Consider the following 26,103-nt stretch of genomic DNA (forward strand, 5'->3'; position numbering starts at 1 on the left):
AGTGGAGAAGGCTGGAGCTTTGGAGGGAGATTAAGCTTGACACTGACTAAATTACTTGACCATTTAAACCTACTTTCTAATTTGTAAAATTAGAATAATATATGCCACCTCAATGGACCACCAGGAACTAAATGGGTAGTGTATGTGGAAGAGCTTGGAATAGCATCTGGAACGTGGTAGGAGCTCAAATATCGGTTCCCTTCTCACTAACCCAATTTACATAGAACCACAAGGAGTTTTCTTTGCTGTTTTTATTTTTAAAATTAAATTTCGAGAGAGTAATTCATTAACCTTCCCATTTCTCCCCTGGCTGCCTAGTTTCCCTCAGAGGCAATCAATGTAGTCAGTTTCTTAAATGTCCTTTCATAGGTTTTTTCATACATATAAAGGAAATGGTAGTGTACTATACATACAGTTCTGCACTTAATATATTTTTAAAATCACTCTATGAGTACAAAAGGAGCTTCCTCAGGACTATTTTTATGGCTTTTAATATACTATTTTATAAACAGCAATTTAATGAGTATAATAGTTAAGGACACTGAGGTAAATTTAAACTTTTGTTATAACTGCTGCAATGAGTAACTTTGTACACACATATATGTAGAATCTATTCCTAGAAGATAGTTAGTTGGGTCAAAGGGTGTGAGCAAATGGAGTTTTGATAGATATTGCTCGATTCTCCATAGGTACCTATTTCTCCATTTCTTTAGCAAGGTGGTGTTATCAGACTTTATGATCTTTGTCAACCTGATCCCTGAAAAATGGTATCTTGGGTAATGTAAATTGAAATGATCTTGACTTAAGTGAGCCTTACTTCATATGTTTAAGAAACACTTATATTTTACTTTCTGTTCCTGTTTATATCTCTTGCCCATTTTTCTTATTGATTCAGAGTTCACAATATAAAAGGGAAATCAGTTCTTTGTCAAATGAGTTGCAAATATTTCTTCCCAGTTTGTTGACTTTTGATTTTGCCTGGTTCTGTACTGTAGTTCGAAAGGCCTTCCTCACTGAGGTTTTTTTTGTTTGTTTGTTTGTTTGTTTTTTAAGAAAACACACCTCCCATGGTTCATTCTGTTACTTTCAGGGCTTATATTCCTATTGCAATCTTTAATCCATTTGGAATTTAGTAAAGTGTGAAGAACATAACATTCTTAAGAACTAGAACTAACCTTGGTTATTATATAATCTGCTCAGTCTATTGTACAGATAGGAAAGAGCCCTATGGAGGGAAAATGCCTGTTTCCAAAACCTGCTCTGCTCGCAGTTCTTAACTCTGGGAGTGGCACCGCCAACCAGCAAGGTGATGAAGTTCAACCTTCTACCACCACATTCAGTTTGCCCTTTGATTTTTCCTTCTAAATATTCATGGACCTATTTACTTTTCTCCACTCCCACTTAATAAGCTAGTTCAGGCCTTGCCATATTGTTCACACATTAGGGCTTATAAACATGCTGCTCCTGACTGGAATATAGCTGGCTCCTTTTTATTCAGGCCTCAGACCTTCCTTGTCTACCTTTTCTCAAGTACCCCATCACTATAACACTGTATTTTTTTTTCACAGCAGTTATCATATGCCATAATTTCTTTATTCACTTCTTCCCTGTCTTTCTCCACCACTAAAATGTGAATTCTCCAGTATCAGGGGCCATATTTTTTGTCTCCAGCTATATCCCTAGCACTTATGACACTGCTTTTCAAATAATGGGTGTTCAAAATATTTACTCACTGAATAAATTATCTGGACTACTTCAGTGGCCTCCTAATCGCCCCTGCCCCTGCCCTTTTTTTTCATGCCTCGCCATGAGACATAAACTCAGGGAAACCTGAACTCTCTTCTGATTGACATTTAATTATCATTGAACAAAATCAAGGAGTCTTGGGAAAAAAGGAAGCTCAAGGCCAACTGGAGGGGGGTGCGCAAAAGAATTGGGACTGGTATGGTGACCAGACAGGATCAGGGGACCTGGCGTCTAGTGCCAGCTTTGCTGCCTGCTGTGATCTTGAGCAGATGAAGTGGCGCTATTAAAATCTTAGTGATATAGGGAAATTGTAAAAATTAAATGAAGATGCAAGAAACTTTTTTTTTTTCTGGGCCTCAGTCTTTCCCTTAGGAAAGCAGGTATAATTAATTATCTCATCTCCCAAGGTGCAGTCATCAATATTACAGTAGTGGCTGTAGGTAGTGTAGAGTGGATGCTTCCCAGAAGACATCAGGGAGAGCTAAAGTCACTTAGCCTCAGGCCTTCCGGTGTGCCCAAGCTTTAGTTTAGGAGGTAAAGCCCGTTTGTCTTTTTTTAGTTTTGTAGCCAAAGGTTCCTCCTCCTTTAACCATAAAAAGGACTTCGTTTACTTAGTGGGCCAAAAGACCTGTCCCAACCCCACGAAGAGATTATTCAGCCTGAAATTAAAAACAAAACAATCTCCTGTACTTGTGAAGTATGATCCATTTTTAAGTCAGATTCTCTTTTGATGTTGTTTGCTCAGTCTCCTTCCCTCCATGGCTTCTTAAATGTTGGTAATCCCTACATTGATCTTAGACATCTAGGGAGAATTTACTTATCTGAAATTTAGAAGCCTAAGAATTTCTGATTTTATCTCTTTCTTTAGTGCTTCCCTTATCCAAATTAACTCCCAACCTAGCGCCAGAGGGATTTTTCCAAAGCACAGTTTTGATCTGGCTCAGAAATCTTTTGTTCGTATTGTCAACAGGATAAAGTCCACATTCCTTAGGTGGGAATCACAAACTACCACAATTCACTTTTTCAGTTTCATGTTGATTGACTTGATTTCAGTTTAAATTATAGGATGTTATCAGTTATGATTAGGTTCAGAGAAAGCCTAAATATTAGGGGGTTAAATATCACAGAAGTTTATTTTTTTAAGTAGAACTTATTTCTCAAGCCCCAACCAAGGTGGGCAGTCAGGGCTTTTGGGTGTCAGGGATCCATTTTTAACACATTTGCATGGCTATGCAAATTCCAGGAATCATGTCTGTATCCCAGCTAGGAGGATGGTGGATGGGGAAGAAAAAATACGGATAGATTCCAGCTATATTTTAAAGAGGTTCCTAAGAAATGATACCTAACACTTCTGCTTACATCACAAGGGAGATCTACTGCAAGGGTGGCAGGGAAAACTGTTTATTCCAGCTTACCATGTGCCCATCTAAAAGTCATTAGTCTTCATTCTTAGGAAGAAAATGGATATTTGGGGAAAATGAGAAGATTCAAACATAAACGTACTGCCTCTGTAACTTTGCTTTAATCTGTAAGGCTTGTCTCCCTTCCCTGAGAAAACAATAATTATCCCTTAAAGCTCAGCTCCAATGTCACTTCCCAGGCCTCTAGAGATACTGTTCTTAGGACATTCTGCAGGGTCTTCCACGAGGTCTCTGACCATGGGGTCATGAACCTTCCTCCCTCCCGTGTGCCTCCTCAGAGTCTGTAACAAGGGCCTGCCTGCTCTTTCTCCATGGCTGCACACTCATCACTCCCACTGAGCCCAACACTGTGGACTGTCCCCCAAGAGCCTAATCTTATCTTTCATTCCAGTGGCTTTTGGGCAGCCACCCACTTCCTCAGGCTTTTTTCACTTGCCCACATTGGCCATCTGTACAAATCCTCTGTCTCACCAACCTTGAGAATAGAGGACAGGGGGATGGGAGGGACTTGGGTGAGCTGGGGCTGATCCTGTACCCAGGTGTACAAGGTGGCAAATCTTATCCAGAGGGCACCTGCAGACCTTCCCCAGCTCCAGGCTGAAGCCAAGTCCTTTCTCCAGAGGACACACAAGGTGCTCCCAAAGGCAAGAGGATCAATCATGCTGGGAGCCTGTGTACATGCTGGTGTGCAAGTAAACCTGAGTGTACTCTGGCCTTCCAAGCCAGTGTTTCCGCATCACTCCACTGACATCCGAGCGCCAACCCAGGTCTCAAACGTTAAGTCTTGACTTTGTGACCCTTTGCTCTGACCCCTGCCTACTGTTTCCACTTCAGTCCTCACATTTTCCCCACGTCTTAGGCAGTGGCTACACTTGCCTGTTGGCAGTTCCCCAACTGCCAGGCTCTCCTGGGTCTCCAAATGCTCACACGTGCTGCTGCCTTTGCTTGGTATGCCTTCTCCTGCTAGGCCTTCAAGATATGCTGTGATCACGTTTCCTCAGAGAAGCCTTCCTTAAACTCTCAGGTAAAGCTGCACTGTGCCCTCCACCCTGTGAACCCCTTTGTATCTGTCATTAGTATATTGTAAAAGTCTATCCCCTGCAGTAGGCTAAGGAGCTAGGGGGCCAGCCTGCATCTCTCCTGGGGATCCTTAGTCTCAAGCACACATGAGGCACCTAATAAGTATTCCCTGAATGAGACCCTTGGGCTAAGGGACAGAAGGCCAGGTGATAAAGGAGACATCCCAAAGTCTCTGGTTTTCTACTTTGGGTGAGTGGATCAGAAAGCAAATAAAAAGTCACATACCGTTCAACTCTTCTCTTTGAATAAAACTATTTTAAAGGGCGCACTTCTAAGCTTCATCTCAGGAAGCTTCGCCTAAGGCACCCTGACCCCAAGCCTAGGTCAAGACCTCAGTTACACTCTCATGACACCTCACACATGTCTTCTTTAGCACACTGATCACTATTGTGGGATTATGGGTTTAATGCAGGGTCCCTCATCAGTGGCACTATGGCATTTTGGGCTGGATAATTCTGTTGAGGGAGGCTGCTCTGTACATTGTAGGGTGTTTTAGCAGCATCACTGACCTCTACCCACTAGATCCCAGTAGCACCCTCTCCATTATGCAGTCAAAAATGTCTCCAGACATTATGAAATGTCCCCCAGGGGTAAAATGACTTCAGGTTTAGAGCCACAGGTGTAACATCTGCCTCCCCAGTTAGAATGGATGTTCGATGGGGTGGTCCTGCCTCCTGAGACCACATTTCCTTGGTTTCTCGGCATGGCACTCAATCCCACGCATGGCGGATCCTCCTCCTGCCTCAGACGGCGTTGCGCATCACTTGGAATGAGTCAAACCTTCCTTTTTCAGAAGATTCTCCTCTGTGGGCTTGGGCAGCTTGAGGGCAGAAATTGTGTCTCACTGGCTTTTGTACCTGCCAGGCCCACCCCTGCTTTGCCTTCAGGCTATCAGGAAATGATTGCTAGGGAGGAATGGAGGACAGGCAAGAAAGGGGACTTCTTAGTCCTGGGAGATGATAGGTGTCCAGTGATGGTTCTTTTCGACAGGGATGACTTCTACTGGTTTTTGTCTTTTGTGTTTAAGAAGTTCAGACTTTATTAGATCTCCAGAGGCTGGCCCTGGGGAAAGCCTTGGCTGGCTTCACAGCTCTTCTAGTGGGAACCGACAGTGAGGAGAGGAGCAGCCTGGGGAAGGTTGAGGGCCTTGACTGAGGAGACAACACCTGTCCTGCTGACTTGTCTCCCTCCCCCCATACTTTGCTCTGGCTCCTCTGGGATTATTATCACATGATGAAAATCTGCTTTGATGATGTGAAGGGATGCATTGAGGTTTCCAAGGCATGATGGTGGTCCTGCAGTGGGACCTCGGAGCAGGCGGGGGCTGTGAGCTGGCCTTGGCGGACGAAGTGGCACAGAGTGAGGATCAGTTCCTCCAAATGGTCTGTGGGAGGTCAGAGGAAGTTAGACAGGGGAGCAGCAGGGCTTGGCAGAATGGCACCTGTGTCAGCCTCGCTGGCAGGAGCTGGTGCTGAGCTCCAGGAAAGCCTTGAGAGCCCAGGGCTTGGCCACAGATAGGGCGGCTGTGGAGGCAGCCTGGTCTCCACCTGTGCTCAGGACAGCAAGGCCAGGGTGGGGACAGAGGAACATGGGGAGTGGCCCTAGGAGCCGACAGGCAGGCAGAATAGTGGCTACAATGGCTCAGACCCACAGAACCTGACTGGGGTGCAACCCGGAGTCCTGAATGGGGTGGGAGGGGCAGGATTATTTCAAGGTAGGGAAGCCAGAAGAGGCACAGGGAGGGAGATGGGTGTGCCTGGTACACCAGTTGATGTGGAACAGATGAGCTTTGCTGGGAAAGGACCTTTCCCTGAGGGCTTAAGGCTGGTGCACTTAGAATCCTACAAGTTGAGGCCACCAACATCCCCTTCCACTAAGGACCCAATATGGTACAGGAAGATGAGAAGTGAAGGCATCAGCTGGGAAGTATTTTTTCATAGACATCAATTCATTCAACATTTGAATCTAATTATATCTCCCTGCTTAAAACACTTTAATGGCTCTTGTCTTTATGATAGTCTGAACTCCTTAAAAAGGTCACAACCAATCTGTCTGGCTTCCCACTCTGATGGGCTTTGGCACGTGCTATTTTTTTCTGCCTGAAACACCCCATTCACACCACCCTTTTCCTCTTCTTCACTTTGATAACTCTGTTATTCTTCGGTCTTAGCTTGGTGGGGGTCACTCCCTGGGGAACCAGTCCTCCAGGAGAGGAAGAGCAGTGTACTGGCTCAGGTTCTGGAGTCAGAGAAACTGGCTGTTCATGTTCTGGCTGCACTATTCCCTAGGTGGGGTGACTTTGAGCCAGCTACTTAACCACTCTGAACCTCAGTTTCTTCTTTTGTCAAATAGGGCCAACAGTAGTTTGAACTATTATGACATTTACCTTAGGGGGGCAGGGTTAGGTAACTTGTCCAGGTCCCACAGCTAGGTTAGGCAGAACCTCTAACCAGAAATGGTAGAAGCAGGATTGGAACACAGGCAAGCTGGCTCCAGAGTTTGTTCTCTTTACTCAGGGCGGGGTCTGCATTGCTCAACGCTGTGCTCACAAGGACTAGCCCACTTCAGTCCAATAAGTATTCACAGACTAGCTAGAGTTAGAGGCTGTTTTCTTTCACCCTGTTGTGGGGATGGGGGTCTGATCACCTCTTCAGGCTCAGAGTAGCTGGTCACTTCCGCAGTAGGCACTGGCCTCTTGTGCAACCCTTGGCAATGGTGCCACCATCCACTCACCTCGACTGTGATCGTTCTTCCACTGGGACAACCAAAAGCCCCGAAGTTTGAGATCCTTAAAAATGAGCAGGCTCTGCGGATACAGGAAGGACATACTGGCTCTGAGGGCAAGAACTTCAGATACCACTTAAGGTGCACAGTCCTCCCCCAGTGACAGGGGCATTGCCTGCGCTGAGACAACTGTGGTATCTGGGGCCATCTCCAGGCCTGCCTTCCCCACCAGCTTACCACAGAAGCGATGACAGGCTGCTTGGCCATCCCCCCGTAGGTCACCATAGTTCCTCCGGGCCTGAAGAATCAGAGAGGTCAGGGTGGGTGCAGGCAGATTCAGAGCCCTTCTGGAACCTGCCACCATGCTTCTATTGGAATCCTGGAGCCTAAACTTGCTTTCAGAATCCCTGGGAAGGGTCCAAAAATATGGATTCGTAGGCCTGGCCCTGGATTTAATGAACCAGGAGGGAAGGATCTATATTAAAAACAACCTTCCTCCAGATAACCTACATGTTTGGGCAGGATTGGGACCCACTGATTTCACCACCCAGTCAGGCTTTGATGAGCGGCTGCAACGAAGCGTGCTCTACTGAGAAAAGCTCAAGACCCGAGTTTAGTCAGCTCTACTCTACTCACAGGTATGCAACTATGGGCATGGCATTGACACAGGGCCAGATCGCCTGTCTTCCTCACATGCTCGTGCGAAGGATGAGTGAGATGAAACAGCTATAGGCTAAGGAATGGTGAGGCTGGTCTAGAGAATGATGGCGATTGTCCTCTTGCTGCAGCAGGGGCCTTGCCAGGATCTGCTGCCTGAAACTCATAGCCACCCCAGCAATCAAACAGGAGAGAGGATCATATAATTTTTAAAGGCTAACAAGCTAGCACTTCACATGCTTGACTCACCCTGTGTTCCCCTCTCTACTACCTGGCTCTTTCTGGAGTTTGTTGATCAGAGATGAGTGAGGCTCACTTTGGGATAACACAAGGGAGACTTTGTAAACTACAAAATGGAAGAAGTGGCTGTGCAAGGCAGGTAACTCTTTGTCCCTGAGGCTTTGGTCTTAAGTTCCCTTCAACTGCTACTTGTTCTAGAAAGTAGCTCCTGGAGGTATGGAGTCCTTCTTTCCTGTACTCCCACTGTGTTTTGTCTAATCAGAATCAATAACATTTACTGGGCATTTACTATGTGCCAGGCACAGGCCCGAGCACTGCACATACATTGGCTTAGTGAAGCCTCCGAGTAACCCCCAGGGAGCATTTTATTACCCTTATTTTGCAGATGAGAAAACTGAAGCCTATCCCTCATTTGTATAGTGATTAGTACATCACCTCAGTGTCCCTCAGACTAAATGTCTGAGGTAGAAAGGGTTTATATCCCCCCATTTGACAGGCGAAGAGACTGAGGCCTGGTTAGTTTTTCATGTATTGCCTAACTTTTCATAGGTCCGCAGCTAGGAAGTAGCAGAGCTGGGACTGGAACCCAGCCTTTTGGACTCCAATGCCTACGCTGTAACCTCTGGGCAAGGTTTCCTCCTCCAGGTGACACGGGATTGCAATCTGCCTTGGGGGTTACCTGGAGTAGGACTGGAGAGGTTTGCTCACAATACCTCAGGGTCAAGCCTGGCTCTGCTGCTTCCTAGACCTTGGGTAGGTAGGTAATCACCCTCCTAGCCATGTACAAACAGGGATGGGAACAGTAGGCCTCGCCTAGGTGGTTATGGGAGGAGTATGTCAAGTACTCTGCACAAAGTCAAGTGTACCGTAACGCTCAGCGAGTGTTATCACAGCTCTTCGAGCACAGGACCCATCTTCCCACTACTCTGTGAGTTCTAGAGGGTTCCCTCAGTGTTTCAGCCAATTCTGAATCCAGTAGCAAGTAAGTGCTAGCAAATATGTGTCAATGGATGGTGTTTAAGAGATTCCTGCTTTAGCTGGGAAGTATCCTTTTGGCTGTTCTTCAGCTTGAGAAGTTTATAATAAAAGAAAAAAAAAAGGAAAGGGATGCACTGTTAACACTGTCAGTAGAGCTTCTCCCCCTCAGTGGTGGGATGATAGGTAATTTTTGTGCTTAATTTTTCCTTTGTACTTTAATATGCTTTCGAAAATGTTTTGTATTAAGCACAATATTATCTCTAAAATTAGAGTCTATTTTTAAAAACTAATAAAAAATTTAAAAGCTAATAAGCTAGGACTTAGTGACTTTTTAAGGTGCCCCTAGGTTATGAATGCTTACCACTCCCCTATCACAGAGAGCCTCCCAGTCTACTTCCGGGGTCCCTTGGAAAAACAAAGCCGGATGGGCCTCTCCATCACCAATAAAGAAGGTGGTTGAGAAAGGAAGTGTCCAGATAACTAAGACATGATTGTGGTCCCAGTTTCCTACTTGGGGTCATGCTGACCTGGCCTTGGCTCACCTTGGTCATTGGGAATGGTCACTTGATGGTCCCCCCACCTAAAGGCCTGGAGGACGCTGGTGAACTGGACTTGCAGGGCCAGGTGACTTACGCTAAGTGCCGCAGCAGCTCTGTGGAGCTTTTCCCACCGACGCAGTTGAGAGCAAGCCGGGGCCGGGGCACATCCTGAAAAGTAAGGAAACTGCAGTGAGGGAGTTCCATGTGGGCTTTGAAGCTGCTTCAAACAGCATTTCCCTGCCCCAAGAAGGAGGGAGTAGAGAAAACACATGTCCATGCATTCAAACTCTTTTTTCTCTTCTTGGGAAGGGCCTTTTCTTTACCAACCCAATCCTAATATCTGTTTAGGGATTTTGTCCAAAAGTCACCTCCTCTGGGAAAGAATAGACAAAGGGCACCTACGGTTTGTTTGGAAGGACTTCATTTCCCTGACTGCATCTCTTTTCAGCACTTAGAATTCAGTTTATATTAGATGTGCTGATCTATTGCTTCGGAAATGGTCTTAAGAGGTGTGTGCTCTCTAGTGGGTGAGTTTGGTCCCTCCAGAGTTCAGTGAAAAGGGGGCGAGATGTGGTTTGGTCACTTACCAGGTTCTGGTCACTTAGAGGTTATGGAAGGTTAAGAGGCTATGAGTTTGGAGAGACCTGGGGCTAGCCCTGACGCTACCACTTACAACTGTGTGGTCTTGGTCAACTCCTTTATATTCTCTGAGTTTTGGTTTCCTCGTCTATGAAACAGATGGCATCTACTTTGTAGAGCTTTTGTGGGATTCTCAGATATAAGGTATGTGCCTAGGAAATATTACTTCTTTCTTTCTCTTCCCTCTTTGTGCCTCAGTTTCCTCAGGCCCTCTCCCAGCTCTGAGATTCAATTCACATCTGCTATGTGGGGAAATGTGGCTCACCACAGATATTCAAAAACATCAGTCATACAGGGTTTTCTAACCCATCTTCTCTCCTGCCTCTCTTACAGCATCTGGGCACTTGATGCGTGCTGTCCCCTGGCTAAGGGATGGGCTTTATTCTTTCATGAAGAGACGAAGGGAGGATGTGAAGAGGAACAAAGCCAGTCCCCAGCTTTTCTAGTTCAAGGCAACTTTCGTAAGGGAGGTAAGCATGGAATGGAGGTGCAACATCCCTCATTCTAGGTACCTTAAAGAAGTTTTTCATCTCATGGTTTCTTAGCTCTTCTTCTGTGATTACATACTCAGCCCCCAGGTTCTTCAGTCTGTCAGTCAGCCTATGGATATCAGGTCTGGAAACCAAACACAATTTTTGGTCACATCTGCTCACTTTCTCCACTGAAGGTTCCTTGGACTCTGCTACAGACGTGAGGTGAATTTCTCTTTGTGGGAAGCTGGGATCAGGTTTAAGCCAAGCTTTGAGCTGGGGCTGGCCACCCAGTTTAATCATACTCCAGCATCTCTTGGCCTTGGTTTTCTCACTGGTATGAGAGAGCTAGACTGGGTGATTTCTTTCTTTCTTTAAAAAAAAAAATTATTTTTTGGTGACATTGGCTAACAAAATCCAGTAAGTATCAGGTGTATATTTTAACAGTAAGGCATATATATATTGCATTGTGTTAGGCTGGGTGATTTCTGTAGTTCTTGCCAGCTCAAGGATGCTAGAAACTATCTGTGCCCAGGGAGAAGTCATTTCACTTCCTGATTTTTTTCTACTAAAATGACAAACTCACATCCTTTCCCTCCTCTCTCTTATCAAGAGGCTCTTCAGAGTGTTGTGCAAATACACTCTATCCAGGAGTGGCTTGAGGCCTCTTTGGCCAAGGCAAACAATAATTTTGTTAGCACAACTGAGGGGATAGAGAACTGAAGCAAGTATCAGTTCTCCTGCTAAGACTGGACTTTCATGACAGACATGGCCACACATGTGGACAGTGAGGTTCAAGGAAACTAGATGATATGAGGAAAAGAGTACAAGTCAGGAAACAGTCTGTTACTGACCTACTATGTCTCCCTGAGCAAATTGCTTCCTTTCTCTGAAACTTCAGTTTCCTCATCTGTGAAACAAAGTTGACAAACCTGTCCTGTCTCCTTCAATCTGTATTTACTGCACTTCAAAGTACCATACAAAATGCAAGGGAAAAGGGCCCTTGGTTAGACAGTTCACAGAAAGAATAACACAGCTTATAACATTCCCAAATATGAATTGTGGTTTTGAAAACATGGGGTTATCACAAGTCAAGAGTTTCAAAAACTCCTAGTGTTCAATAATGACCATCTCCACCTTCTTCCTGCTCTCCTTTTGCATTTCAAAGATCCACAAATCCTATAGCCAAAAGCCACCTGGACTTCATTTCTTGTGGCTGGCTCTTCCGCGTGCAAGAGGCAGCCTGCTCAGAGGCCAGCTTATGCAAGGGCGCCATCTGGTGGAAATGCAGGTTGTGAGGTGGAAAGGCCCAACTCCAGATTTGGGATTCCGCCTCCCCACGCACCTGTCTCGGACCACATTGATGGTCCTCAGGCCCAGGGCTGCGGCGATCTGGATGACTGCTTGCCCCACTCCACTGTTGGCTGCATTCTGGATGACAGAATCCCCTGTGGATCCAGGAAGAGACCAAAGTCAAGCCCTGGAGACCTGTAATAAGAAAAGGCCTTCCAACCTGAGATCCTATTATATAAGGCAAGAGATGGAGTGCTCAGGTTCAAAGGAGATCCAGAACTTGGCTGCTGAGCCTTCTTAGACTTGGAGTGTTGCTCACGTTTCTCCCAATGACCCCAAACTTCCACAACACCCATGGTGCCTCCTTAGATTCGGCACCTCAGTCTACACTGGATGAAATTTAGAATCTGCTGTGTAAATAATTACATATCCTTTATCATCCTCCTCCAATTTTTATGTCCTCAAGTCTCTGCTTAGGTTATTTCGTTGGTTTGCAATGCTTTTCCCTTTCTCTCTCCCTTTGTTTTAAATTCTATATATCCTTTGAAGCACAGCTCAAATGTGGCTCCCTTCATGAAGCCTTCCCAGATTCTTCCCTCTGTGCTCCCACAGACTCTGCAGGCTTCTTTATTAATATACATGGTCTGCTTCATCTTATACTTGGTTGTATATAGGTCCATTTGTACCAAGAGCTTGCAGCTTCTTGAGGGGATGGCCATGCCTTATTTCCCCTCCGTATTGCTTAATAAAAGTGACATGCCTTGAATTGGGATTGAAGTCATAATGGAGAAATTGGCAGCCCCTGAAATAGGGTCCTATAAAAAGTTTGTGGTCTGAGCCAAGACCTAGCTTTGGAATTAGTCAATGGGGAGGCAATGTGGCATGTTGGGAAAAATGCATGCTCTAGAATGAGATGGACTTCAGTGTGGGCCCCAGCTTCACCACTAACTGTAATTGAATGAGATGGGGTAAGTCGTGATCTTTTGAACCGCAGTTTCCTCTCTATAAAATAGGAGTCTTATGAGCACCAATCAGGATGCTCCTGATTAGAGTCAGTGCTGTCATGTCCAAGAAGGTACTCTTGTTACCTCTGAAACGCTGTATGGGTTTTAAAAGGCAGCAGGATCCGGTGCTAGAAATGGAGGACTTCCTGGAAGAAGAATGCCCATTCTTCTTAGCTGGGGTCAGCATACAGGTTGTCATTCATTAGTGGGTTATGAAACGAATGCAGTATTTTATTTTTTCAGTTAAAATTGAGGAACATAGAATACAAAATAGTAGAGTGCATCACAAATAGTAAGGGTAAATATTGTTCAGTGAAACTTTGCTTTGTCTATGTACCGAATATCAACATGTGTAAAGTACAATTCTCACAGTGGGTCGAGACCATAAGTTTAACACCAATCTAGTCCATGTCACACCAGCCCCAAGGCAGAAAAGTGGAGAGATGCACTGTGGGCATCTGAGGTGGGGTGGTGTCAGAATGCTGTTGTGCCCACCACAGCGGTGGCCCAGATCAGGGGTGGCCTAAAGGGATGAGACACAGATGACCAAAGTGTCTACTGCACTAGGACTTGAGAGAAGTCCCTGGTCACACTGCTGGTTTTTCCACTTAAGTTTGCTAGGACTGCTCTGCTACAGCTGTGAGAACCTGCATTTCTCTTGGCAGGAAGCTGGGACTGGACTTCAGCTAGCCTTGGGCAGCAGCAGCCACCAAAGTTTATCACATTCCAACATCTCTCAGCCTCAGTTTCCTGAGCATGACAAAGCTAGACCGGGTGACTTTCATGGCCCTACCAGCTTGCACATATGCCCACAATGGGGCATGACAGTCTGTGGGTAATTTCCCATCTTTTGGAGGTCAATTCTGAGGTGGGCTCTGGGAGGGTTGTTAGGCTCCCCTACCCTCCCCCCCCCCCAACACAGGACTGAGTTCCTGTCACATGCAGCAGTAACAGCTTTCACTGGCTTCTCTTTCCCAGTTTTGCTCTCCCCATTCCCTCACTCTTGTTTCCTGGGATCACCTCCTCAGTCTCGGGCTCTGCTTTCAGGAAACCCCAAATATAACACCTGGCTTTGTCATTTCCTGGCTAACAAATCTCACGCAAATAATTTACCTCTCTGGACCTTGGTTTTCTCATTTATAAAAAGGAGGAATAATGAAAGCACTTATTGCACTGTATGCCGAGCCCTGTGCAGTGTTTCAGCTAACCTTCAAACTCTTTATTCTCCATTTATGGATGAAAAACCTAATGATTTGAGAGGTCAGCTCACACAGCTAGTGAAAGGTGAAGCTGGAGTTCAGACCGAGGTTGTAAGCCTGGGGCTTGAGCTTGGGAGCAATGCTACCAACTTCACTGCACTGCCCTGACGATTTAATGCCTTCAGTGGGGTAATGTGTGTAAAGGCACTTATGTAAACTGGAAAGTGCTGTAGAAATGCTGAGTGGAATTACTAACACTAAGTTCAGCATTTTACTGAAAACACAGGGACTGTGTCTATCTTGTCTGGCTTTGTATCCCCAGTGCTTAGCACAGCGCGATACGTTTTTGCTGAATGATAGAATTCCATCCCAAGCTCTAGGAATGTGGTCCTTCAGCGGTTTTCAGAGTGTATTCCTCATGAGGTTTCAGCATGTTTTCTAGGAACCAACCTAACATCTTTCTAAGCAAAAGTAACAACAACACACTCATCCAGGTTAGGGGGCCCGTCTTCCTCTCCATTAGGTTGCTAAGGGACCAGGACCTCAGGACCAGAATTTGGGTCACACCCCAGTCAGGAGACCCTGGCCCGCTCCTCTCACCTGCAGCTTCCTACCTGGCTGCAGCTGCTCGAAGTCCATCAACATCCTGTAGGCCGTGCAGGGATTGACACTCAGGGTGGCAGCAGTATGAAGAGGGATGTCACTTGGAATTCTGATCAGTGCTTCCTCACTGAACACAGCCTCGGTCCGCCAGGTTCCTGAGTCAGGATGAGTCTAGGGCAGTGAGGAAGGACCCCTCTCCGCATTCAACCCCAGTCCACCCTCCTCAGTAAATGGGCATCTAGGACAGCAGACTTCAAATAATTCTTAGAGAGAAAGGAAAATCTTGAAGTCTTTTTGAATGCCTTTGAGTCCTCATGATAATTACGTAAGGTAGATTTTGTCATTGCCATGTTTGTTACTGTTAAATTTAGCTAACGTCACCCAGCAGATGGCTAAGGATCTCAAACTACTGGACTCTGAGGGTGAGAGTAACATGACCACCAGGGCAGGGGAGGCTGAGAAAGCCCCCATTTTCCTACTTGGTTCTCTTTCTTCTCACCTAGGGCAGGTTGACTTGGGGTGAGATTATGGAAAAAAGCTAGAAAGTAGAAGTTGAAGGCCTAGGTTTGGGACCTGTTAGTTTGAGCAAATCCCTAAGTCACTGAGTTTTGGTTACCCTACTATGTGAATGGCATTGGCAAGAAGAGTCTGACTGGCCTTTGAGGGCTGCTGTACAAGTTAAATGAAATCAGGGAAATGAAAACATCCTGTAAACTGGAAAGAAATGGTTATTAACCCCCAGCACACATTTTAGTTCTAGACAAAAGAATTGTAAAATGTCAGTACTGAGAAGGCCCTTAAGACTATTGAGTTTAACCTCTTCATTCAACGGGGTGGGAAACTGAGGAAGTGACTTGACGAAAGCTACCTGGCTAATCGGGGCTGCCTCCCTTCCATCTTCAGATACCCATCCCACACCCACTGTGAGCCAGGCACCTGAACAACACAGACAATTCCTCACTTTCATGGAGCTTTCATTCTAATGGAGTAGAATGAATGAATAACAAACAAGCAAACAATAATCATAAATTATAAAGAGATACAGAAACAGTGGAGAGAATTGCTTTAGATGGGAATCAGGGACACCTTCTCTGAGGAGGTAACAGGTTAAGAGTTAAGGAAGACTAGAGTTGCTAGCCACTCAAAGAACATTCTAGGCAGGGAACAAAGCATATTCAGAGACTCTGAGGCAGGACAGATATAAGAATGGAACTGGAAGAAAACACACTGGAGGGCAGAGAGTGATGGGAAGAGTGATTTGAGATGGGTTGATATATCATAGGCTAGATGAGTGCTATATAGAATTTCATGATCTTGACCATGAGTTATGTTGTAACTTGGAACACACACACACACACACACACACACACACACACACACACACCTCTCTCTCTCTCTCTCTCTCTCTCTTTGAACCCAAATTTTCATGGGATAATATTTACTGTTATCTTCTTATTCTTTATTCTATTGCTTGATTTTCATAAAAAAGAAATGCTGTTTACAACTCACTAGATTGATTTAGCTAATAGGTTACAACATGCAGTCTACAAAACATAGGGCTTAGGGTCATGGCATGGAGAATGAATTTTATTTTAGTGAATGGGAAGGTTCTAAGAAGCTTTAAGATAAGTCTGATGAGGTCGGATTTATGCTTTAAGATCACACAGTTGCTGTGTGGAAAAGATGGTGGGGTGGTGAGGAATGGATATAGGGAGGCCGACTCGCGAGGCTTTTGCAGGGACTGTGATGTGAGATGACGATTGTCTAGACCAGGACATTGGTGGTGGGAATGACAAGAAGGCGATGGAATTGAGTTATCTTTTGAAAACAGAATCAACAGGGGTTGATAAGAATTGAATGAGGGGTCCTTGCCCATGTAAGCAGGATCCCATAAAAAGCAGAGACGAAGAGGACAGTCCTTGGAATCAGACAAGCACTTATTTAAGCCCTGGCTCTGCCATGCATTTGCCAGGTCACCTTGGAGCTTTGCCAGCTCAGTGTCTGTGATGTCTCAGGACCCTTGGCCTATACTTCCAAAGCTCTTGAGTGTGCACTCACTATCCAGTTGCTGGGATTCTAACAGTACCTTGGTACTACGTGGCCCAGATACAGGGAGTAGAGGGCAGCCCAGGCGACTACAAATTGTGCTGCAGGAGGGGAGAAACAATGTGGGCTTTAGCGACCAGGAATTTGAGACAGAAGGCAGGAATACTCTTTATTAAAGGCCGTGTCAATCCCAGAGCATATCTTTGGCTGAGAAAATAAGAGGCTGAAAAACTGAAGGAATCCTTTGGAACCCAGGAGGGCCTTTGCGTTCTCTGGGCTTCACTCAGCCTAGTTTTCAATCGTCATCATCCTCTTCATAATCACCACCCCCTTCATCTTAGCTAACGCTTAATGTACTCTACTCTGGGCAAATGCTTAGTACGGCTTTTATGCATGAAATCAAGCATATCTTCTAATTCCCCTAGATGGCACAACAATGGGAACTCAGCCCTTGACATGAGTTTCTGAGACTTGGCAATCCCTACTCCCCTTCTCGAGAGGGCCTGGATGGGATGGGGGCAGTGCCCACGGTCAGCCCCAAAGGCTTTCATGGCTTTAAAATAGAAACTCTTAGACTTTGCATTTGGAGACGCCTGCTTAAAAACTCAGCTCTGAAATCCAGTAGTGGTGTGACTTCAAATTCTCACTTCCTCTTTTTTGATTTTTATGTTTCCTGGTCTATGAAATGCAAAGAATAACACTCATGTCATAGTGTGAAGATTAAACGCGATGGTATTTGTACAGACTATCACTGTGCCTAGTACTTAGTAGGTATGTAACACCCCTTCGTTCCCTTTACTGGTTTTAAGTCCCATGCCCTAGCTCTGAGGACTGCTATTTCTCATGCATGTGCAACTGACCCATAACCATCTTCATCATCAGCAAACCACAGCTCATGGGCCAAATCTGGCTCACCAGATTTGGTTTTTGTAAATATATTTTATTGGAACATAGTCATGCTCACTTTTTATGCACTTATAACAGCAGAGTTGAATAGAGGCAGTATAACCTGCAACGTCTAAAATATTTACTAATTGGCCCTTTAAGAAAATGTTTGCCAACCCCTAATCTATTGCATACAGAAATTTAGTGTTTGCAAAGATCGCTGCATGTATTCCCTCAGTTGAGCTGCTAAGAGTTGGTTGAGGTATATGAAGTTGACTTGGCTCCATTTTAGAGATGAGAAAACTGAGGCTCGAAGTAGTTGTGATTTAAACAAGGTCATACAGGGAGGGTGGAAGGAGCACCTGCATCTGATTTTCGGGCTAGTGTTCTTTCTCCTACCCTGTGCTGCCTCAGGAGGGTTTTGCATATTTCTTACGAGAAAGTCAGTTGGCACATTCTCTGGTCCAGTCTCCCCTGGGGCTGGTTGGTTGCATGTGACAAAAAGCTGGTCATGGGCACAGCAACAGCTGGGCACCTCAGTACCATGAAAAATGACCAAGATCTAGCCAGCTGAGGACTTATCTGCTTAATGATTGCCACTTTTATTGAACTGCAGTCTTTACTAGACTGTCATGTCTGTTCACTGCTGTATGTTAGAGCCCAACACATTGCAGATGCTCTCTAAATGTTTACTAGATAAACTAAGTTAATTATAGTCCTGGCAATTATCAAGTCCTCATCCTCTCTGACTGGCACCTGGTTTAAAAGACTCACCTTTTCTCCAGGGAGAAATCCTTAGTCTAGCTAATACCACCACCACCATCCATGCAATTACCCATACATCTGGCAGATCTGTCCTTTAGTCTTCTCTCCAAATTTATTTACCAAGTCCTGTTACTTTAGATCTTAAATCCACCATCTTCTCTAGTCCTATGAAACTGTCTTGTCCAGACGCCCATCATCTGAAGCCTGAACTGTTTAGCTACCTCCTTACTGGCTTCCTGTCTCCACCCTCTGCCCTTTCAGAACATTCCTTGCACTGACTGGGCCCCAGACTATGATTCCAGCCTCATCTCGCTTCTACCCCATCCCTCCTCTGACTCGGCCACACTGAACTACCTGAAGTTCTGACAGTGCCATGCCTTCCCCATTGCCAGAGCTTTTCACATGCTGTACTTCCTGCCTGGGAAGGCCTTCCTCAACCAGACAATTGGCTGCACTTCTACTGTCTTCCAGATGAAGTTCGAGCATCATTTCTCTGGGAAGCCTTTCCTAATGCTTCCTGAGATAGGGGACTCTTGCCTTTGTGTCCATGCTGTGATCATAGCACTTATTATATTGCATTGTACTAAGTGTTGCTTTTCCATTCTCAGCCAAGAGCGCTTTGTAGGCAGAGACTGTGTCTGACCCATCATGGATGCCCTTCACTCAGCATAGGGGCTGGCTGGAAGCACCAGTCAGTATCCAGTGAATCCTTGCAGCTCTCAATTCGCTCACACAGTTAGGCTCTTTCACTGTCAGGTGGCTGTAGGGGAGGGTGAAGCTGTTCTTGGCAGCTTTCCTGATGTCAGAGAAGCGAAGAGCTTCTAGTAGACTTCTGTTACTATTTTTCCCACCTGATACCTTTTTCTTTCTAGAACTACTCCTTCCTAACCTCTGGGGCTAGTAACCTCAAGGCCCTACCTTCTGTACTACAGGGGTGGGCAAGAGACTCAACTAGGCAACTGGAGTGGCCCAACCCCATCTTCCTGGCAATTGGTTCATGGATGGATGGGAAAGGACTCAGGCAGGGTTGGTCAGAGCCCTCTGGGCAATGAATACAGTTATCCTGAACGAATTGCAGAGGATATGCTCATTTAGTTGTTCTTAGGATGTAAACCTCAGGTTGCTAGTGATCATCTGTGCCAGGTATATAGCAGAATGTGTTCAAATCTCAGCTCTACCATTTATTGGCTGGGTATCCTCAGGTGAGTTGCTTAATCCTTTATGTTCATTGTTGTTTCATCTGCAAAATGGGTATAATAAGAGTATCTTCTTCATGTTGTGGGTATAATTGAGTTAATATATGTAAAGTACTTACTCTTTGCCTGATGCAAAGAGAATGGTCACTAAATATTTGTTTCTGTTACTATTTCACTATGTGGGGAGATTTCATCTGAGAACTAGTAAGAACAAGAAAAAGACAGAGCTCTGATAACATTGGGGTTCCTGGATCCAGCTCTGCCTGAAGCTTTCCATTTCTTGTACTTCCCAGTTCCACAAACCAATTAACTTTTTTTGTAAAGCAAGTTTGAGTTGACTCAGCGAGTTATAACCCAAGGGGTCCTAACAATAAGGTGCAGTGGGAAAAACAGGGAACGAGAATCCAGTGAGCGCTCTTTCAGTTTGCTGTTTAAGTTTGGCCGATGGCTTCTTTTTTAATCACATGTCCAAAAGAGAAGAATAATGTCCGCCCTGCTTCTCTCCTGTGGCTGCCGTCAGGATCCATTTGTATAATATTTGTGCCTCCAAAACCATCAAGTGTTAAACAACAAAACTCACCAATGACTCCTCACTACATATGAAAGAAGACCCTAACTCTTAGTTTGGCTTTTGCAGGGACTTCCCCCATGTGGCCTCACTACCTTTATCATTTATGCAGTCCTCTCCCATGTGCACATCCTCCATTTCCATTTCCCGAACTCACCTTTGTGTCTTTGCTCATTTGTTTCCTCCAAAGGAAACAAGTGATTATAGGCTCATTTCCACTTAACAAAATTCATCTATCAGAGTTCTGGTCCAATGAGCCTCCTCCAGGAAACCCTGACCTTTCCCTAAGACTTCTTCCCTCTGTCTCTGTGTCTGTATTTCTTTCTCGCTCGCTCGCGCTCGCTCTCGCTCGCTCTCGCTCTCTTTTTCATGTGCGCACGCGCGCACACATATGCACACAGAGTAGCCAGAAGTGCTCTTTGCTTTCTTTAGGACTCCTTTTATTTAAGTTACTGGTTTGGAGATTTCTTCAATAAGATTTTAACCTCTTGGAGGGTGGGAGCTGTCTTTGTTTTGTTCCTTACCACAGGGATTTAGGGATATAGGGATTCAGAGAATTACAGCTCTGATCAACACCAGCCCAAGGAGGTGAGAGAGAAGGTACATCATCCTGAGCAAAAGCACCAGAATCTCTCATGGGAGTAGGTATGTGGACTTAACAATAAACTCCATATTGCTTACTTGTTAGTTACACCGAGCCAATTAGCAAATGTTTATGGTGGGGGTAAAATAGGGTCTAGAACAATGAAAGGCTGCAGACACCTGGAGAAACTCACCCAAACTGACATTTCCTGGAATCACCCAATCTCCCGGCTTCACCCTAGTCACATTGCTGCCCACCGCGACCACCTGTCCAACGCCTTCATTTCCTCCAATGGCAGGTAGCTTGGGAAGGAGGCCATAATTCCCTAAGGGAGAAGAGCACAGGGGGTCATCCAATGAAACGTGGGCGGTGAAAGCACGGACTTTGGAGTCAGATCTAAGTCCAACCTGGGTTCTGCCTTGGAGCAGCTGTGTTACTAACCAACCTCTCTGAGTTTCTTTACAAAGAAACTAAAGGGATAATACTCTTCTGTGTTTATGGTTATTAGGATGATTAGATAAGACAGTGCATGAAATGAGCCCAGCACATCCCAGGCACTTCACTGCGGTTGGTTTACTCCCCACTGCAATATTTCTAACTCTCGAAAAACCTCACAGTCCAGAGAGGGGAGGCCAGAGGGGGCTCACAGTCTGCAGACTGAGCATCTGGAGAACAGCTGTTGCTAATCACAGAGATTTCACACCCACACCTGAAGAGGAATGAAAATGAGGTGGCGGCTAAGCAAAAAAGCCAATTAACATAAGCCACAGAAACCAAGGTTACCTTGGATCATATTTATGTCAGATGGATTGATAGGGGCCGCCAGCATCTTCACATGGACATCTGATCCGCCCACAGCAGTTAGCTCCAGGTTCTTCAGTCTAAGCACAAAGCCAAAGAGAGATGTTAATGTCACCCAGGCTAGACAGGGTATCTTTTGCTCAAATCATCTCTCCAAAGTAGGTCAGGCAGCAGTACTTTTGAGCTACCACTGTGTGCCCAGGAATTCGGGTTCTGCTAGAAAAGGGTAAGGTGCTGTAAAGAATCAGCACAGGATACAAGTTAACTCTGTCATTAACTACAAGTAGAAAATCCCTAGTGACCTCTCAACCCCACTGCCCACTCTAGGGCAGAAAAATATTTAAAAACTTCTTCTGGCCTGAATTAGCCTTGTGTTTTCTAAAACTTGCTTGCTTATCAGAATCACCAGGTATGCTGACTGATACAGATTCTCAGGCCCCAGCTCTGACCTGTGTAACTAGATCTCCAGATAGGGGCATCCCTGGAACTTCTCAGGAACAGGCATAACTAGGAAATCCCAGGCTCGCTCATGTGTTCTCCCCTTATTTTCCTTCTTACAATACACACGGGGAAGAGGAGACACTTCTGTTGCAGAGGGGGCGAAGGAAGTAGAGAGAGGGCCGTTGTGGTTCAAAAAGAACTCCCTGGGTGACTGTGGTTTACCCCCTGGAGTGATGTCCCTTCCAGATGTGGGCCCTGGTCTGTCAGAAAGGGCACCGGAAAGGGTAGAGAGCTGTCTTAGATGTGAAGCCCTACCATGTGACAACTGTGTCACCTTGGGCAAGTTTCTTCCTCACTCTGGGCCTCTGTTTCCCCATCTGTAAATGGGGGTTGATAGGGATGGTCCGCACTTGTTCAATCCCAAGAGCCTCTCTCATTTTGAGTCCATGTGATAACTCACTTTGCTTGTGGTGGGCTCTAGACACCATGGGACTAACGTCTTTATCCACTGGAATTTTGGTTAATGGGTAAGACCTGTGGCAGGCCTTCTTATGGAGGTCCAGTGACAAGATCCATGTGTGACTTTTGTTCTTTAAAAAAGAAGTCTTTCCAACCAGAAAGCCTGATCAGTGTACTACACTGGTGGGGCCTCATGACTTTATTACCAAATTCCTTTCCTGTCTTTCTCCACACCCCTCAGACTCATGCTGGCAATGCTTTTCTCTGCCCGAGTGTACTTATTAAGTAATAATTCTCTTCATTTTTATTTATACTTATTAAGTAATAATTCTCTTCATTTTTATTTATACTTATTAAGTAATAATTCTCTTTATTTTTACTTACCAAAGGCACAACATTAGGCAACAGTGTCATCACACTAAACCGATGTAATTCCACCCACTTCCCACAGAAATCTGACCTTTTAATTATACCCAAGGCTCCATTTTGGGCTAAAAGTGTGATTTTCAAGACATCTCTCTACTAATAGTAATAATGGTGGCAGGTTTTTATGAGGTGTTTATTGCACATCAAGTCCTATGTTAAGGGCTTTAAATACATGATCTAAGATGCAACATTCCTGTGGTCAAAGTATTAACATTCCCATTCTAGCAGTAAGAAATAGAGGCAGGCTCCTGGAGACTATGAAATGTATGCAGGGTGAGATAACTGGTCAGTGGCAGGGTTTCTCTACTTTCAAAGTCAGCACTCTTATTTGCCTTCCTCTATATCAGTATCCTGAAATTAGGCTGGGAACCCCCCGACTGCCTACAATGACCCCTGGGGATTTGGGGACCCCAATCTGGGAATCCTGTACCAGATCATGACCAAGGTGAGGGAGGCCATGCCTCACCATGATTGAGAAACAGCTACAAACAAAACAAAAACAAAAACAAAAACAAGATAGAAACTCTACAGAAAATAGTTAACCAGGAAAAAGTTGATGACCAGGGCAGAGAGAATAAAGGACTTTTTTTTTTTTTTCTTTTTAGGTAAATATTAAGGAATGTATGTTTTTATATATAGCTGGAGGAGGGCAAGTCTTTGTATAATATATATTGAGTGATTGTGAGGCATTCTGCTAAGTGCTTTCCATACTGGCTTTCTATTATTCTGATTTTATACCTGAGGAACAAAGGCACAAAAGAGGTAAATAACTTGCTCAAGGCCACCAAAAATAGTAACTGGCTGATCTGATGTGAACCTGGCAATCTGATGCTGGAGAGGCCAGATGGTTAGTGGCTCACCCCAGACCAAGCAGAGGGCAGCAAGGTGAGTACCAGCCAGCAGAGGTGTGTAGGCTTGATCCTTGCTGGACTGCCCTGGGTAGGAGGAGGGGTCAGCAGCTCCCCAGCTTCCCCTGTAGGCTAAGCAGGGAGGCATCCATCAGACAGAGATTTTTTTTTTTTCTGTGAATGCATGTGTGTAAGTCTGCATTCCAGAGAAAAATCCTGCTCAGAGTACAAGGACTGTGGACTAGTGGCCTCTTTGTATTATCTGTACTGCTCCTCTCTCGCATTTTGACAGATAATCAGAATTTTTCTATAAGCTGACAAAGTCCATGCACTTAAGCTACTTAAAGACATTTTTTTTCCCTGCACATTTTCCATATGCTCTTGCCTCAGCTCAGAATTTCTTTTCTATAACTTCTCCATAAAGTGAGAAATTCAATTTACCCTTTAAGTACTGGCTCAAATTTTACTTTCCCTAGGACATCTTTTATTTTTATTTATTTTTTTTAGGTGAGGCAGCCTTTGGTTGACTTCACAGATTGCAAGGACCTTGTCAGGTTACAATCCCTTATTTTTTCTTTCTTTCTTTTCTTTTCTTTTATGCCTACAGCACCTAGTCTTCATAGGCAGTCTCCCATCCAAGTACTAACCAGGCCCGACCCTGCTTAGCTTTCAAGATCCGATGGGATTGGGCTTCTTCAGGGTAGCCTGATTGTAGACCTCTAAGACATCTTTTGACTTTCCTCTTGGCTCTAAAAAAAATTGTGTGCTCCATCTCGAGTGTTCCCATTACACAGAAGGGGTGACCATACCATTTAGGACCATCTTAATCAGGTTCATCACAATGAAGCATGAGTTCACATTCTTTTTCTAAAACTATTGGGGTGAGATGTACTTCAGAGTGAAGAAACATGTATTATCTACACATCCCCCCCGCCCCCCATGGTGGCTGGGGAAGCATTCTGTGACCAGACACATTATTTTGCAGCAAAACATGAATGTTCACACTAAGTGGGATGAATAATGGGCATATAAAAACTTCATGTTAGAGATCAGGTTTTGCCTCCAAGACATAAAAAAAAAAAACAACCAAAACAAACAAACAAAAAAAACAACTGCCAGTTTTCAGAGCTTTTTGGATTTTGGAATTGAATTTGGATCCAGGTCTTTTAGACTCAGTTCAGTACTCTTTTTACTGACCTCCTAGCTTTTGAAAATGTGTGGTCTCCCAATTAAATTGTGAGCTCATGGAGAGCAGAGAACTTTTAATCTTAATTAGTACAGTGCCTGGGACCAAAACAAAGCTTCATGTTTCCTAAAGAAATATTTAAATTATCCAACTTTCTTCTCTAGAGAAAAAATGTGGCATAAAAATGCCAGTCATTTAGGGAACCAGGGGACAGGCTCGAACCATAGGAATTTTGCTATTGCGGCCACACTTGCCCTTCCTGGTTCTGGGCTGTTCAGGAACATATCCCTGAAGGATCGGTGCAAATAAAAGTGGAGATTATCCTTAAAAGAGTTTGGTGTTAGCAAAAACTCATGGCTCTTTTCCTCACAGGAAAGTGCAGATCAAATTTGCAATAAAATTTCACTTCTTAAAAATCTAGATAATCATGGACAAGATGAGAATACAGGTAGATCTCGGTTCATAGGTGAAGGGTAGAGCACGGGTTTGGAGTGAAACAGGCCATCCTGGGTTTGAATCCTGCCTTGGTCATTTACCAACTAAACCTCAAAATGCTTGTCTGTAAAATGTGGATAACACTAGAACCTAGTTCATTGGATTAAATGAGTTAATGTACGTAAAGCATTTGCTAGAGTACCTGATACATAGTAGATGCTGAAGAAATGGCAGTTGTTATGGACGGTAGGACTACCCAAGGAAGCCTTTGAAATAATTAGCTGGCTATACTTCTGAAAGGAATCATTGAGTCACTGAAATTAAATTTAATTCAACAAATATTTAATGATTGTCAGGTAGTGTGCCAAAGGGTTTAAATATGAAAAAATAAATCTGCTTGGGAGCTCGATGGTGTGGTGACTCACACATGGGGGATGTGCTACCTCAGAGGTGGGTTTGTGGTGCTAAACAAATGGTGAGCAGAGGGCTTTGGAAGAAGCGATACCTTAGTTGAGGCTCAAAGGATAAACGGTTCACTGAGTGGGCTGAGAAAGTTTGGGAGGCTTTCCTGCCAGAGGGAACGGCAAAGAATCTGACCTGACAGTAGGCCAGGCAACAGGTGTGGGCTGGATCGGAGCAGTGGGAATGGAGAGGTTTGGATAACCTTGAGTCTCTTAAATAAGAAGCGGCATTGATGTCACTTGGTGACCAACTCCATGTGGGAGAAATGGAAAGCCTTTGATGGCTCCTGGGCTTCTGGCTTGGGCAACTGGATGGCGAGATGAGGAAAATGGAAGAGTGGTTTGGAGTGGGTTGGAAGCTTGAAGCAGGTGGCCTGCAGTCGGGTACAGAGCAGAGGGCGCTCTGACAT

At 44.9% G+C, this 26,103-nt stretch overlaps 1 protein-coding gene and 1 pseudogene across 5 annotated transcripts in view; both read right to left on the reverse strand.

Annotated features, from left to right (window-relative positions):
* Positions 1-418: 418 nt before the first annotated feature.
* MECR (mitochondrial trans-2-enoyl-CoA reductase) overlaps positions 419-26,103 on the reverse strand; it is a 34,159-nt gene continuing 8,474 nt past the window's right edge. For 3 of the 5 annotated variants that reach the window (XM_016131979.2, XM_016131981.2, XM_016131982.2), the window contains 10 exons: positions 21,420-21,517; positions 20,830-20,961; positions 14,605-14,748; positions 12,876-12,965; positions 11,840-11,942; positions 10,537-10,639; positions 9,480-9,553; positions 7,209-7,269; positions 6,981-7,053; positions 419-5,631 (listed from right to left, as the gene is read on the reverse strand). In XM_016131979.2, the coding sequence (XP_015987465.2) occupies positions 5,474-5,631; positions 6,981-7,053; positions 7,209-7,269; positions 9,480-9,553; positions 10,537-10,639; positions 11,840-11,942; positions 12,876-12,965; positions 14,605-14,748; positions 20,830-20,961; positions 21,420-21,517 (1,036 nt within the window). In that variant the 3' untranslated portion in view covers positions 419-5,473. The remainder of the gene's footprint in view (positions 5,632-6,980; positions 7,054-7,208; positions 7,270-9,479; positions 9,554-10,536; positions 10,640-11,839; positions 11,943-12,875; positions 12,966-14,604; positions 14,749-20,829; positions 20,962-21,419; positions 21,518-26,103) is intronic. The other 2 variants (XM_016131980.2, XM_036231089.1) reach the window with 1 other exon arrangement.
* LOC118604978 lies at positions 24,210-24,328 on the reverse strand (annotated as a pseudogene).

This window comes from Rousettus aegyptiacus, unplaced genomic scaffold (assembly GCF_014176215.1).
Source record: "Rousettus aegyptiacus isolate mRouAeg1 unplaced genomic scaffold, mRouAeg1.p scaffold_m13_p_1, whole genome shotgun sequence".
Taxonomy (NCBI): domain Eukaryota; kingdom Metazoa; phylum Chordata; class Mammalia; order Chiroptera; family Pteropodidae; genus Rousettus; species Rousettus aegyptiacus.